We start from the raw sequence: 12,491 nt of genomic DNA on the forward strand, positions 1-12,491 counted from the left end.
TTAAGCTTTGGAAAAGTATAAGATCCAAACAGCCAACTCTAAAGGCTATGCTATTTTCATAGACAACATACCCTATGGTTAAAAAAAAAACATATTTGTGTAAATTATTATTAATATCTGAAAAATATGGATAGGTTTAAACAGAAAAGAGCAATTTCACTATTTTTGTTATTTAACATCTTATTGATCTCAAGAAAACGTTATTTTGTTGGAGTCTTGTGTTCTAAATGAGCTAGAAGCATAACACATATACAGGTAAGTGGTTTCATTCAGCTAGTAAACAAGAGCTCTTCATCCGTGTAATTAAAATAAACTTACTATAAATAATAAACCTATCTACATTAGATGCTAATATTCTTTAGAATCGGGTTCTTGAAGTATTCTGTGCTTTATTTCCAAATTATTTACTGACAACTTTCCCTTTTATTTCGTTTGTTTTCAAATTTTGATAAACCAGTCTACTTAACAGGGAAAAAAAGATAAAATTTTCTCCTTATCATATAAAAACAAACAATAAAGTTAGGAAATAAACAAAACTTTAAACACAGACTATTCACAGCCATTAAGTACACGCCTTTTACATTCACCTTGTGTGTTTACAAATATGTAACCCCTCCCTCGATAGCGCTTGGCAAAGGAGGTCACCGGGGATCAATCGGCGTGTGAACCAGCGACCTGAGGTCATACACAAAACAAACCATAGAATGACCATTCCAAATGCATTTTTTAAACTAAGTGATGAGTGGATAAAAATGTTGGATCTTTCAGATTATTTCATAATATCTTTGATTAAGTCGCTAGTATATTTTAATTTATAATTTATTCGCTGAAATACAAGAAAGTTGCAAATTTATTTTTGTAAACATTGTATTTCTCGATATCGAGATAATTGCGCTTTGTGGAAAATTACTTTAAAATCATTTCGAATCTTTCGTATGATTTCGTCTTACTGTGATAAACAGTAAGACATTTTAATCAGCTAGTCTTAACTGACTTCAAATTCAATGCATTTCGAATGCTGAAAAGACCACTTTGTTCGTGTATTAAAGAAACAGTCTATTTATCTCTCTAATGTTATTATTTAACGAGTTGCTATTTCTTTCATGAACATTAAACAGCATGTATATAATTATCACGATAATTGTACGTAGAGGTCACATTTTTAATTGTCAGGAAAATCGAAAATAAAATTAACTATTTTTGAATTTGTATTATTTTCTTCCTAACTTACAATATTTTTGCATACAAAATACTAGGTCGGACGCAAGCAATCTAAATATTTCACTTGTATTTGAAAATTCTATCGAGCGTCGAATGAATTTTACCCGTAAAAAGTGTATTAAAAAAACCTTCCTATGCAGTTTTCTTAGGAATCAATTGGCTTAGATAGTCTACTCCGACATGTGTGGACAAAACTCACGCAATGAGAAGCCATACATTTCAAACTTGTGAACTCTTGGTCAGTGCATGTTAAGTTTACGCATGGCAATTAGTGTCTGGAAAACGAAGTATGTTTTATAAATGATTTAATAGGTTAAGATTTGTTCTCATTCCAAAATAAATACAAATACAAACAGTTTATTTTCTTTGTTATTTTATACCGTCAGTTATATTAGATAGATTGTTTTAAAAACGTGTTGTTTAGGAAGATTAATCTTATGCATTTTTTTTATTTCATCTAATAAATTGAATTTACCCATGACACAAATTACTGGTACATGCATGTAAGTACACGTATGCATGTAAGTACACGTAAATGCGGTTTTATTTGTTTATGTGGAAGAGCGCCCAAAATAAATATTCTTCAAACTCTGGAATTTCCCTATTTTACTGTTTAAATCATAGGTCTGCTCAGCAGCTTTTTACCAGCGCCACCTATATGAAAATGAAGGGAGATAACTCTTTCCAAGAATTGAAACAAATTCCATGATTTAATTACCCTTTATCTTTCTATTCATTTATTTGCACAAAAATATAAAAATACTTTTTATTTCCGTATTCCATCATTATTGTAATAATTTATTTAGTTTTCAAAAATTTCCTGGGTTTTAAGGAAATTTTTTCATGATATATGCACTATTTACATCCAATTTATACACAGCACCCTCTTGAGAAACCGGCTGTGTGATAAAAGAAAAATTTTAGCAAAATAATTAGTTATCATTCATTTTAGACCTTAATGAATACATTAAACACAGTTTTAATGATTCCTCAAATTTTCACTGTACCGCCTAACTAGTGCTATCTGCCTGATTCCTACTTGGAATTGTACTTAAATTCATTCATAAAAATAATTTTGAATGAATTTAAATTCATAGATTTAATTATTAATTAAAATTAGATATACACAGTTATTCATTTTTAGAATGTTTTCACTTTATTTCCTTTTGTATAAATTATTTTATATATTACATGTAGCATAATTTCAGGAGATTGTTATCACAAATACCTCGACCATCCACATCATGGACTTACAAGGATTAAGAATTTGTAAAGTGCGGCAGTGTTCTCAATGTCAGGGGGATACCGAATTCTACTGTAAAACATGTAAACATGGCCTATGTTTACAGTGTAAAGAGAAACATGTCATTGATCTCGATACCATATACCATGATGTTGTAATTTACCGAGAGAAATATGAAAATCTAACAAAGCAAGAAACCTGTGAGAGACATCAAAATATGATCTATGAAAAGTACTGTCATTCTTGTGAACTTCCTGTCTGTGCCCAATGCACAAAACACAGAAATCCCCAAAAATTTCCTTTTTTTCTCCAGTGGATGAAATACAGAAAACACAAAATACTAGACCTCAGAACAGCTTATGAAACAAACCGTCAACAAAACAGAGAAATTATCCACAACATCAGAAGTGAGACTCTCTATAACAGCTGTTTTCTCCTATCAAGAATCCAAACTGATGTAAAAGCTTGTCAGACAGAAATCTCCAACCGTGAATCAGAGATGTCAGCAAAATCTCAGAAACTTAAGGACCTCATTGACACTGTGATATGTGATGTTAAAATCAGACATAAAAGTTTAATGATTCAAAGATTACAAGAACAAATCAGAAAAATGAATGGACACCTTGCCAGCATAGAGAACTTTGAATACAGATCTGAACAGTCAGCAAACAGACCAGTCAAATTCCTCTTCTTCCTAAAGAATACTAAAGTCCCAATGATAAAAATACTCCTTATCTTACACAACATGCCCCTTTCTCTCTTACAGAGGAAATCAACATCGAGGATGTGATTAAGCTTCTCAGTGAAATTCAAATCATAGAGAATGGAAAAAGACAAGTGAGAGATGAATGTGTACTGAAACTGATGTCTACACCCGTGTTACATAAATCTATCACAGTGACAGATGTTAATGATGTAAGAAACATTTCTCGTGTGTCATCAGACCGGGTCTGGATGAGTGATGGTAACAATCTCATCTTGACAAACACAGCAGGTGATACACTACATCATCTGACAAATATAGATAGTTATTATGGAGAACACACAGTGAACAATGCAGGTGATCTTATTTATATAGACAAAGATCATAATATAAACAAATTATCGACAGATAACAGATCAAAGTCAATACTGATAAAGAAAACAAAACTATGGAAGCCTCTCTGTGTCTACTGCTCCCGCTCCAATAGAGACCTGCTGGTTGGGATGTGGGATTACAGAAAAACAGGCAAGGTAAACCGTTACAATAACACAGGACAACACATACAGACAATACAACACAACAGCACAGGTCAGAAACTGTATAAATCTCCTGCATATATTACTGAGAACCGTAATGACGATGTTATTGTGTCTGATTTGGACAAAGGTATAGTAGTGACAGAGCATGAGGGAAAATATCGCTTCACGTATGCAGGGCCTCCCTCTGGATCAGGATTAGCACCCTTAGGTATTTGTACAGATGCTCTGTCACACATCCTAGTGTGTGACCGTAACACTCAGACTCTGCATATGATTAACAAGGATGGCTACTTCCTGTCGCTGATTCAGACACGGCAACATCACGGCATATTTTCACCATGGAGCCTGAATTATGATTACAAAACTCACCTTCTCTGGGTCCGATCATGGAACGACAGAGTTTGTGTCTACAGGTACATAAACAGACAGGACTATCTGACAGGTAATTGATAAATAAACACATGTACATAAACTCACAGGATCATCAGATTGGTAACTGTATTTAGATACATGGCAAGGAGAAAATACAAACAGTGATAGATCTCATAAAAATCTACAAACAATAAAAATTGAGAAGAGCATAAAACACGGAGCCCTAGAAATTCCAAGGTGAAATCAGGTGCCTAGTAGGAGTAAGAATCCCTGATTGTACACATACACTTTTATGGCTATAAGTTATGAATCATTTCAGTTTTTCTTTGAAATACCAATTTTTATAAAATAATGAAGTTAAAATGTGTAGTCATCAAAATATTACATGTATTTTTTCATGACAGTTTTATGCCTATAAAAATTTGACCTTTATTTGAAATGTGATATCCGAACAATGCCTCAGATAAAATTGTTTTGATTATGGAAAGAAACTACTAACAATTCTGCATTTCATTCTGTTATATTCATAATAAAATACCTACAAATAACATTGTAATACTTATTTTCAAACAAATATTTCAATGAAATATGGAGATAAAGAACATTTTTTTATTTAATCAATCTCAAAAGTACATTGAACCAATACAAATTTGGAGCATGTAAAAACATCAAAGGTGGGATCAGGTGCCATGGAGGAGTAAGCATCCTCGTCAACCGGTCACACCCGCCGTGTGCTTATTAACATGATCGGCAAAGGGAAAAATATCGTAAAAAATAGAGTGATTACCTACGGCCATATACTATTCAAACACACATAAGGCTATCTGACAGGTCAATCAATGTGCATGTAATTAGTTAATTAGATACTTGTTCAGATCAGGGTTGGGGTCAATTACTTTAAAAAGTAATTAATGAAATTGCAATTACTTTGACTTTTGCTTCAATTAAATTACAATTAAATTACAGGCCTTCTAAGACATGTAATTAATTAAATTACAATTACTTTGCAAAAGTAATTAATTAAATTACAAATTACATTTTTAAATTTTTTTTGAAAATTTTCATAATCCTTGTCAATGAATATACAGAACATCATTCATTTATATATAAGCTCAGCCTCTGCACAAACAGTACAAGAAATAATATGCTATAGGTTTTGAGTATCATTGTTGATTAATTTATAACATTTATTTACAAAACGTTAAAGAATCTCTTAAAGAACTATCCGAGATCAGTTTGATGCAGTTTCCAGGACATAAAACCTACATGTACACAAATTGCATGGCTTATGATATTTGATTAAAGTTGGTATTTTAATAGCATAAAATGAGTCGCAACTGGAACCCCTCAAATTAAAATATTTCCTTTGAAGGTAACTGAACATCCTAAATTGCTATTTATGTTGAACAATTTTACTTTATAAATAAAACTTGTACAGATAGAAAATTCATTCATAAAAATCTGTTTAGATGTTAAAATAATTATCAAAGTTTTTCTTTTCTAAAGCTAGCGGAGCATTTTAAATTGAAATAATTATCTTCATTGGCTTTGTCTTTTAAATCATGGAATGAATATCTCTTTAAAGGAGTTGATTTGTTTTGTTTGCAATATACAGCTGTGATCTGGAGGGCAATTATCTCTTCCCGACAAGAGAGAACTTAATTAATGACACACACCATCTTTTTTCTTTATTATTGATCAAACAACAAAGATTAAAATGTAATAAATGTGTGTTTCATAGCTGAATATACCTAGGAAGGGTGGCTCAAAATTCAGATTTATAAACATAAATAAAAAAATTCAAAATTTACATCATGATTAGAAAGAAACTAGATTATTATTATCAAGCCAATCGTTTAATTATTTGTTTGTAAACATTAACTAAAGATTTTGTTTAATTGAAGGATTGAGGATATATTTTACAACAAAATAAAAAAAAAAAACAGTAAAATGGGGAGGTAGTGGTGACAATACATGTACATGTATATCATGAATGTGTATTTTATAAAGTAATTGAAAAAGTAATTGAAATTACATGGCATTTTTTCAGTGTAAATAATTTAAATAACAATTACAAGTAATTGAAAAAATGTTCAATTACAAATTACTTCCAATTACTTCAAAAATGTAATTAATTACAGTCAATTACAATTACTTTTTTCAATTACCCCATACCTGGTTCAGATGCAGACAGAAAAAGGAATCAGGTGATATTTTGCTATCTGTGCTTGCCTGTTGTTCTACGACATGCATCTTTCATCTGTCGTAAACATTTTTCAGCTTCTCATCTTGAAGCGCTGAACCAATTTCAACCACTTTTGACATATAGCATAGACTGGTGAAAAGGTACAAAAATTATAAATTTCATTATCCCTTCCTATCTTGGGCTTGAGTGAATATATAGTGAATATGCATACTTTCAATGGAAATCTTCTCTGCTCTTGAGTATTTAGCAAACAAAGTACAAAGTTATGGTGGTCAAAGGTACTTCTTCCAAACTTGTGAAATTTGTGTCCCAAGGGTCAGGGCTTCTGGTATTGGAGGGACTCTATTGTATTTGATTAAATAGTGAAAATGCATTATTTCTTTGAAAATCGTTGTCTTTTCTTCTGAATATTAAGCTTTCAAACTAAGCGCATAGGAAAATTGAGCAAGGGTGCTTCTTCCAAAATGATAAAATATGTGGCCCCAGTATTGGATGTTATTAGGAGATGTGACTATATTGATTATTAGATCACCTGAGTCACTCAGGTGATGTATTGCTATGTTTTGATCTGTCGACATGCGTAGTTTGTTGTTTGTAATGATTTAAACATTTTAACCTTTTTCTAATAAACCACGAAACCAAATACAACCATTTTTGGTATATAGTATTTATAGGTAAATGGGGTACAAAAAATTGAATTTAACAGTCCTTGCACACCTGGGGTGTCGGATGGAGCTAAAACATCTTAACTAGTGCTATCTTTATTTTGTTTTCTTTAATTTACTTCTGAACATCAATTTCATCAATAGTGTGTAAGCCACATTTAATGAAAGACTATATATAGACTTTTACCTCGAAATTGTATATATTTATTTCCAAAAATCTGGCACTTTATTTTATTCTTAATGCTTAAGAAAAGTGGCAATTTTGTTGTGTATTAATGAAAAATATTAAAACTATAACCCAGAAAATTCAGAGTAGAAATGTTCGAAAGTAAAACCCACTCACAGTACTGTAAGATCGTGCTCAGTGGTGTGTGCAGAGTTTAACAATTGAACACACCCGGTGAATGGTAAACATTAACAATAACAGAGCTCGTGCCCTGTCTACAAAAACAGTTTACGTTTCACGGGTGTGTTCAATTTGTTAAACACTGTACACATCACAGAGCACGGACTGACAATACTGATGAGTTGGTTTTGCTGTCAAACATTTCTACTCTAAATTTTCTGGATTATAGATGTAATATTTTTCATTAATACGTAGCAAAATAAGGTCAAGGTCAATGTCAGAGTCAAAACAATAGTGTAATCAACATTAATAAACGTAATAGCAATGTAATGAATAGGGAGGGTCAACATCACAAAATCTTGAAATGTTTGAATTGTGATTATCAAAATTAATCTATATGATGTATGATGATAGACAATTATATCTTCAACAGTTTCTTTTTACATGAGCAAAAATGTAAACTGATGAAGGGCAGAAAGGAGAAATTATATAGATTTATATTAATATTATAAAAATACATATTATATAATTTATCATGTGCATCTGTGGTTGTTCCATTCTCCTTTCTGCCTTCCATCTCTAAGATTCCCTAAGCATATTTTTATGGCAAAATACGGGACACATAGTATTGACTTTCATTTTTTTATGGGGGGGGGGGGGAGGGTATATATACATATAATTTAATTTTGTTTGTATTCTAGCCTCTGATTGGTTAATATCCAAAAAGGAACACAAATTATTTCTGTATAACCTGGTTTGGTATGGGGACACACACCCCTGACAACCAGCTGAATCGTCTGTATCCATGCAATCCTCTCATTTCCAGTCCTCGGGATTCATGGAAAATTCCAGATTTAATAAATGTACCTTTAACTTCAAACAGTAACTCGGATCTTACCACATGTAAACAAAAAAACATGGCTGCTAGGACTATGTATCAGTTTTTACCTCCCCTCGCTTCCCATCACTTCCGTTACTAGGGTTGTATTATTGAGCGGCAAATTTGAACTAATAAAAAGCAACGAAATTTTACACCCAGAGTTGTTTAATGATTTTAGAATTAAATTATAAGGAATGACTCTAATTCTTGGCCAAATTATTCGAGTATAACCTGGTTTGGGTCAGTTTACGCTGTTTTATAATCCGCTTCGCGGATTATAAAGCGTAAACTGACCCAAACCAGGTTATCCTCGAATAATTTGGCCAAGAATTAGAGTCATTCCTAAAATATCCTACTGCAAAAAAGGAAGGGGAAGGGAAGTAAGATGACATGGATTGCTTAATGAGTTTGCATCATTTAACCTTGATAAATTATGCAATAAAACTTATTGCTATTTTTTTCAGTCAATACGGTGAAGGAACTCGGTGAATATTGTACTCCACGGGTGGCTAAATCATTGCATTGACTGAAAAACAGCATTAATTGTATAATATTGATAATATCAATATAATAGAGATTGTTCCTGAAATATGATAATGTGGTTGCCAAGCAACTTTTTTTAAATGAATTTCTATTTTAATGCCAGGGAAATGAAAATGAATAATTAGCATGATTTAATTCATTGATAAAGAAACCTAACATTCAACAATGTGTACATTGATAATATCAATAATTATAGGGATTGTTCCTGAACTATTTCGTTGCCATAGCAACTGTCATTTTTTAAGTTATGAATTTCTTTAAATGAAATAACAAAGTTGATTAATTTGATTTCTTAATTGATTTAAAAGAAGAAATATAATAATGCAATGTGGCTCTAGTTATTTTATATTGTTAATAACAAATATTAATTGAATTGTTTCTGAAATATTTGGTTGCCATAGCAACTGTTTTTTTAAGAAATGAATTTCTTTAAATGAAATGACAAAGTTGATTAACTTGATTTATTTATTGATTCAGAAGAAGAAATAAAATAATGCAATGTGGCTCTAGTTATTTTATATTGTTAACATCAATAATTGACACTTTTCAATGAAAGATCATTCATTCATGACCAACTACTGAATTAATACACTAATTGTGGTAGTTACTCCTATAAATTATACATCAGAGTAGGTAACTGTTAATCCTGTACTAAATGTGTAGAAAATAAAAAAAAAAAGATGAAGTCGGTATTATTTTAGTAGAATGCTGCTCATTTATGGGCTAAAAATGGCGGTTTCGGTTACCATGGCAACCGGTACTCAAATTTGTCCGTTGACCCCAAATATGATCTATACATGGTGTTTCTACATTATAGCAAAATATCAGCCAAATCTGTGATGTACCATTTCCAACTTTTTTGCTAAATTCTTAGATGCTTACAGAGAATTACTCTTAATTACTAAAACTGGGACCATCACAGTAGCTCAGCTCAGTCGGTAGAGTGCTTGCTCCGTGATCGAAAAGTTGTTGGTTCGAGCCTCGACCGCCACTGACCTAAGTCGATATAAAGGTAGGTGGCAACTGTTTCTTTACCAAGCGCTCGGCACTTTGAAGTGAAAGTTGCAGGCACATCAAATGAGGCCTTAAAAACCTAGGTCGCGTGTCACGGCAGGCACTGGCACTATAAAGATTGGTCACTGCTCAATTGCCCTGAGTGCCGAGTAAAGGTCTAAAATTGAAGCCCTTCACCGGTATATGGTGACGTCTCTATATGCGTGAAACACTCTCGAAGGTACGTAAAACAGCAAGCAATCAATCTTTATTACAATTGGTATTATTTGTTAAATTAAAATATTTCTTGATCCCCCGACTTGTTTTCAAAATTAATTTTGCGTAAAATTATAAACTAATTTGATATTGTATATTTTTTTTTAAGTTTAAATATCCTTACAACCAGAGTGTCAATGTAATAATGTACATAATGAGTGGTTTTTTGTCTAATTAGGTTGTGGCATTATCCATCTTTCATAAACAGCAAAATGAAAAAAAGCTGCAGATTGGGCACTTGTTTTGGGCACCGTTTTTTCCTGCTTAGGAACCAAAGCGTAGGAGATCATAACAAACATTAGAATTAAAGAAATCATTGATTTTTTTATACGGAGGTTGATCTGATTCTTTTTTCCATGCAAACTCTGGATATATTATCAAAACATTATCTGACGTGTATATTATGAGACGTGGTGGTGCACTTTATTGAATTCAATTCCATGTAGAGGACCTTGAAGTATGTAAGAACGATATTCTGTGTATATATTATTTTTTCTCTGAGCCACAATATGTGATAAGTTTTTCATAGACATTTAAGGGTAAAAGGGTGATAATGTTATTTTAAACTCATCTTCAAAAGATTAAGCAAACTAATTCCCAGGTGAGAGTAATGAACCTTTGTTAATTTGAGAGTTTACAAATTTTAAGCAAATTAGTAAAGGACATTGTGACTTATTTATTTCTTCCAATGTTTCCTCTTACAATTGTTTAACTTTGTCAATGTTTTTTATTTAGAGCAAAATCTGTTTTTAGATTATTTTTTTAAAATGATAATATATATGCAATAATTTAACTAGATGCAGTCATAAGGCAGTAATATCCACACTAGGGCGTTTGCCTCTAAATGCGCTATCCTTCAAATTCTGGTAACCTGGGAAGAGGCACACAAATCAAGAATGAAATACTCAGGTGAACATATAGCCCCTATGGGCCTCTTTTGTAAATATTTCATTACCAGTCTGATATACATAATTTGATAATGTAAATTCTTTAGAGGTGAGAATTTTTGAAAGATTTGTGTTAAAAAAGGAGGGTTAATTTTTGGCCCATAATTGGAACTTGTTGAATTTATTGTCAAAACAACACATATTATTATTTTAGTGCATAGCTTTTTTGATGAACTTAAAAATCATGAGATGCCGAATTGAAAACTTGTGCAAATTTTTATTAGTGTTTGGGACGGAAACTCCTTTCCGAACCTATACCTGATCAACTTTCTTAAAAATCAACCCCACCCACGATTCACCTGCTTCGTGTCATATTTGGAATAGAAAGCCCAAACTAATGTAAAAATAAAATATTGTATGTTATTATGATATAAATTTTACAAAGGTACACCTTTTTGGAAAATTTCTAGACCGTGTTTTGAATGGATTTAATTTCTTATTCTTTGAAGTTAGTACTTATGACAGGCGGTAAGTACATTATGAATATATTATCTTAAATGTTTAATATAGATCAGGGTAAAATAATCAGAAATGAAAATGGTTAGGGCCTATAGTTTGAAAAGTGTCAAAGATCATTGGAATGCCAAGTGCAAATTATACATTGAAGCAAGTCCCAAGGGTCATTCCCACTCTTTGGAACCCGAAACCAAAAAAAATTGCTTTCATTAAAGCAAAAACCCTAAGTCATCTTTATATTATGACACACTAAATAGGATACCTCCCGGAGGTCATTTCCAACCCCTAAAATTTTACATGATCGTTTAGCTTAAAAATGGTTGGAAACCTCTCCCCTTAACAATATATAATCCTACATTAAATAGTATAAAGGTTATGACCCCCTTGAAGTCATCCTCACCCTGAACTGGAAATTATTACAATTTGACCTGCTTCAAAAGTGTGTCAGTGATAATCTGCTTGACATTTTATTCATGACCCCCTAGGGTCAGCTACCCTCCTAGAATTAGAAAATGAAAATCATTCAGAGACCCGCAGTTAAACTCTGTGTACGTGTACATTTTTGTATTATTCACAATTTGTTTCACATGAAAACGAGTTATAAATAATTTGTATATATAAACGACGCGGGGCTGGAAAGGGGGAAAAGGTGAAAAAAATTATGTCTGCATGGTCTTAAATGTCGAAAACTCCTAAAAGGATCATTCTCTATAAGGCCGTTTTGCGGCCTACAATGACTTCAAATTTTCAAATAGTATTTTTTTTTTCCTTTAGAAGCTGCATGATTCAGTAGGCTAATGATCCAATTTATTGATAAATGTTGATTGATTAGTGATGCTATAGTATTTGTTATGTTATAAAGTTACAAAGTAGTGTACTATCCATCCGGATTAATATTAGGGCAATGGGAAAACTCAAGAATGTGGGCGTGTTACGAAACTCCTACATATGTTATAACCACCTTACACCAACACCAAAATTTACATGTAAACTTCTTATAATCATAAAAAGGCGACTACCAGAATATGAACTTGGTTTAAGGTGGTTATGACATGTAAATAAAAACTTTTTGCTTCATTTTTACGATATTTGCAGGAAAAT

General features: G+C 32.0%; 2 protein-coding genes across 2 annotated transcripts; both read left to right on the forward strand.

The window, feature by feature from the left end:
- Positions 1–2,465: 2,465 nt before the first annotated feature.
- LOC133180672 (tripartite motif-containing protein 55-like) lies at positions 2,466–3,254 on the forward strand. The gene has a single exon (XM_061315140.1). It carries the CDS (start codon positions 2,466–2,468, stop codon positions 3,252–3,254), a length of 789 nt encoding a protein of 262 aa, XP_061171124.1.
- Positions 3,255–3,310: 56 nt separating this feature from the next.
- LOC133180750 (uncharacterized) lies at positions 3,311–4,269 on the forward strand. Its single transcript, XM_061315223.1, has one exon. It carries the CDS (start codon positions 3,329–3,331, stop codon positions 4,154–4,156), a length of 828 nt encoding a protein of 275 aa, XP_061171207.1. The 5' UTR covers positions 3,311–3,328; the 3' UTR covers positions 4,157–4,269.
- Positions 4,270–12,491: the final 8,222 nt, after the last annotated feature.

This window comes from Saccostrea echinata, unplaced genomic scaffold (genome assembly GCF_033153115.1).
Source record: "Saccostrea echinata isolate AGI-Se365-2 ecotype Australia unplaced genomic scaffold, CSIRO_AGI_Sech_v1 ptg000007l, whole genome shotgun sequence".
Classification (NCBI taxonomy): Eukaryota; Metazoa; Mollusca; class Bivalvia; order Ostreida; family Ostreidae; genus Saccostrea; species Saccostrea echinata.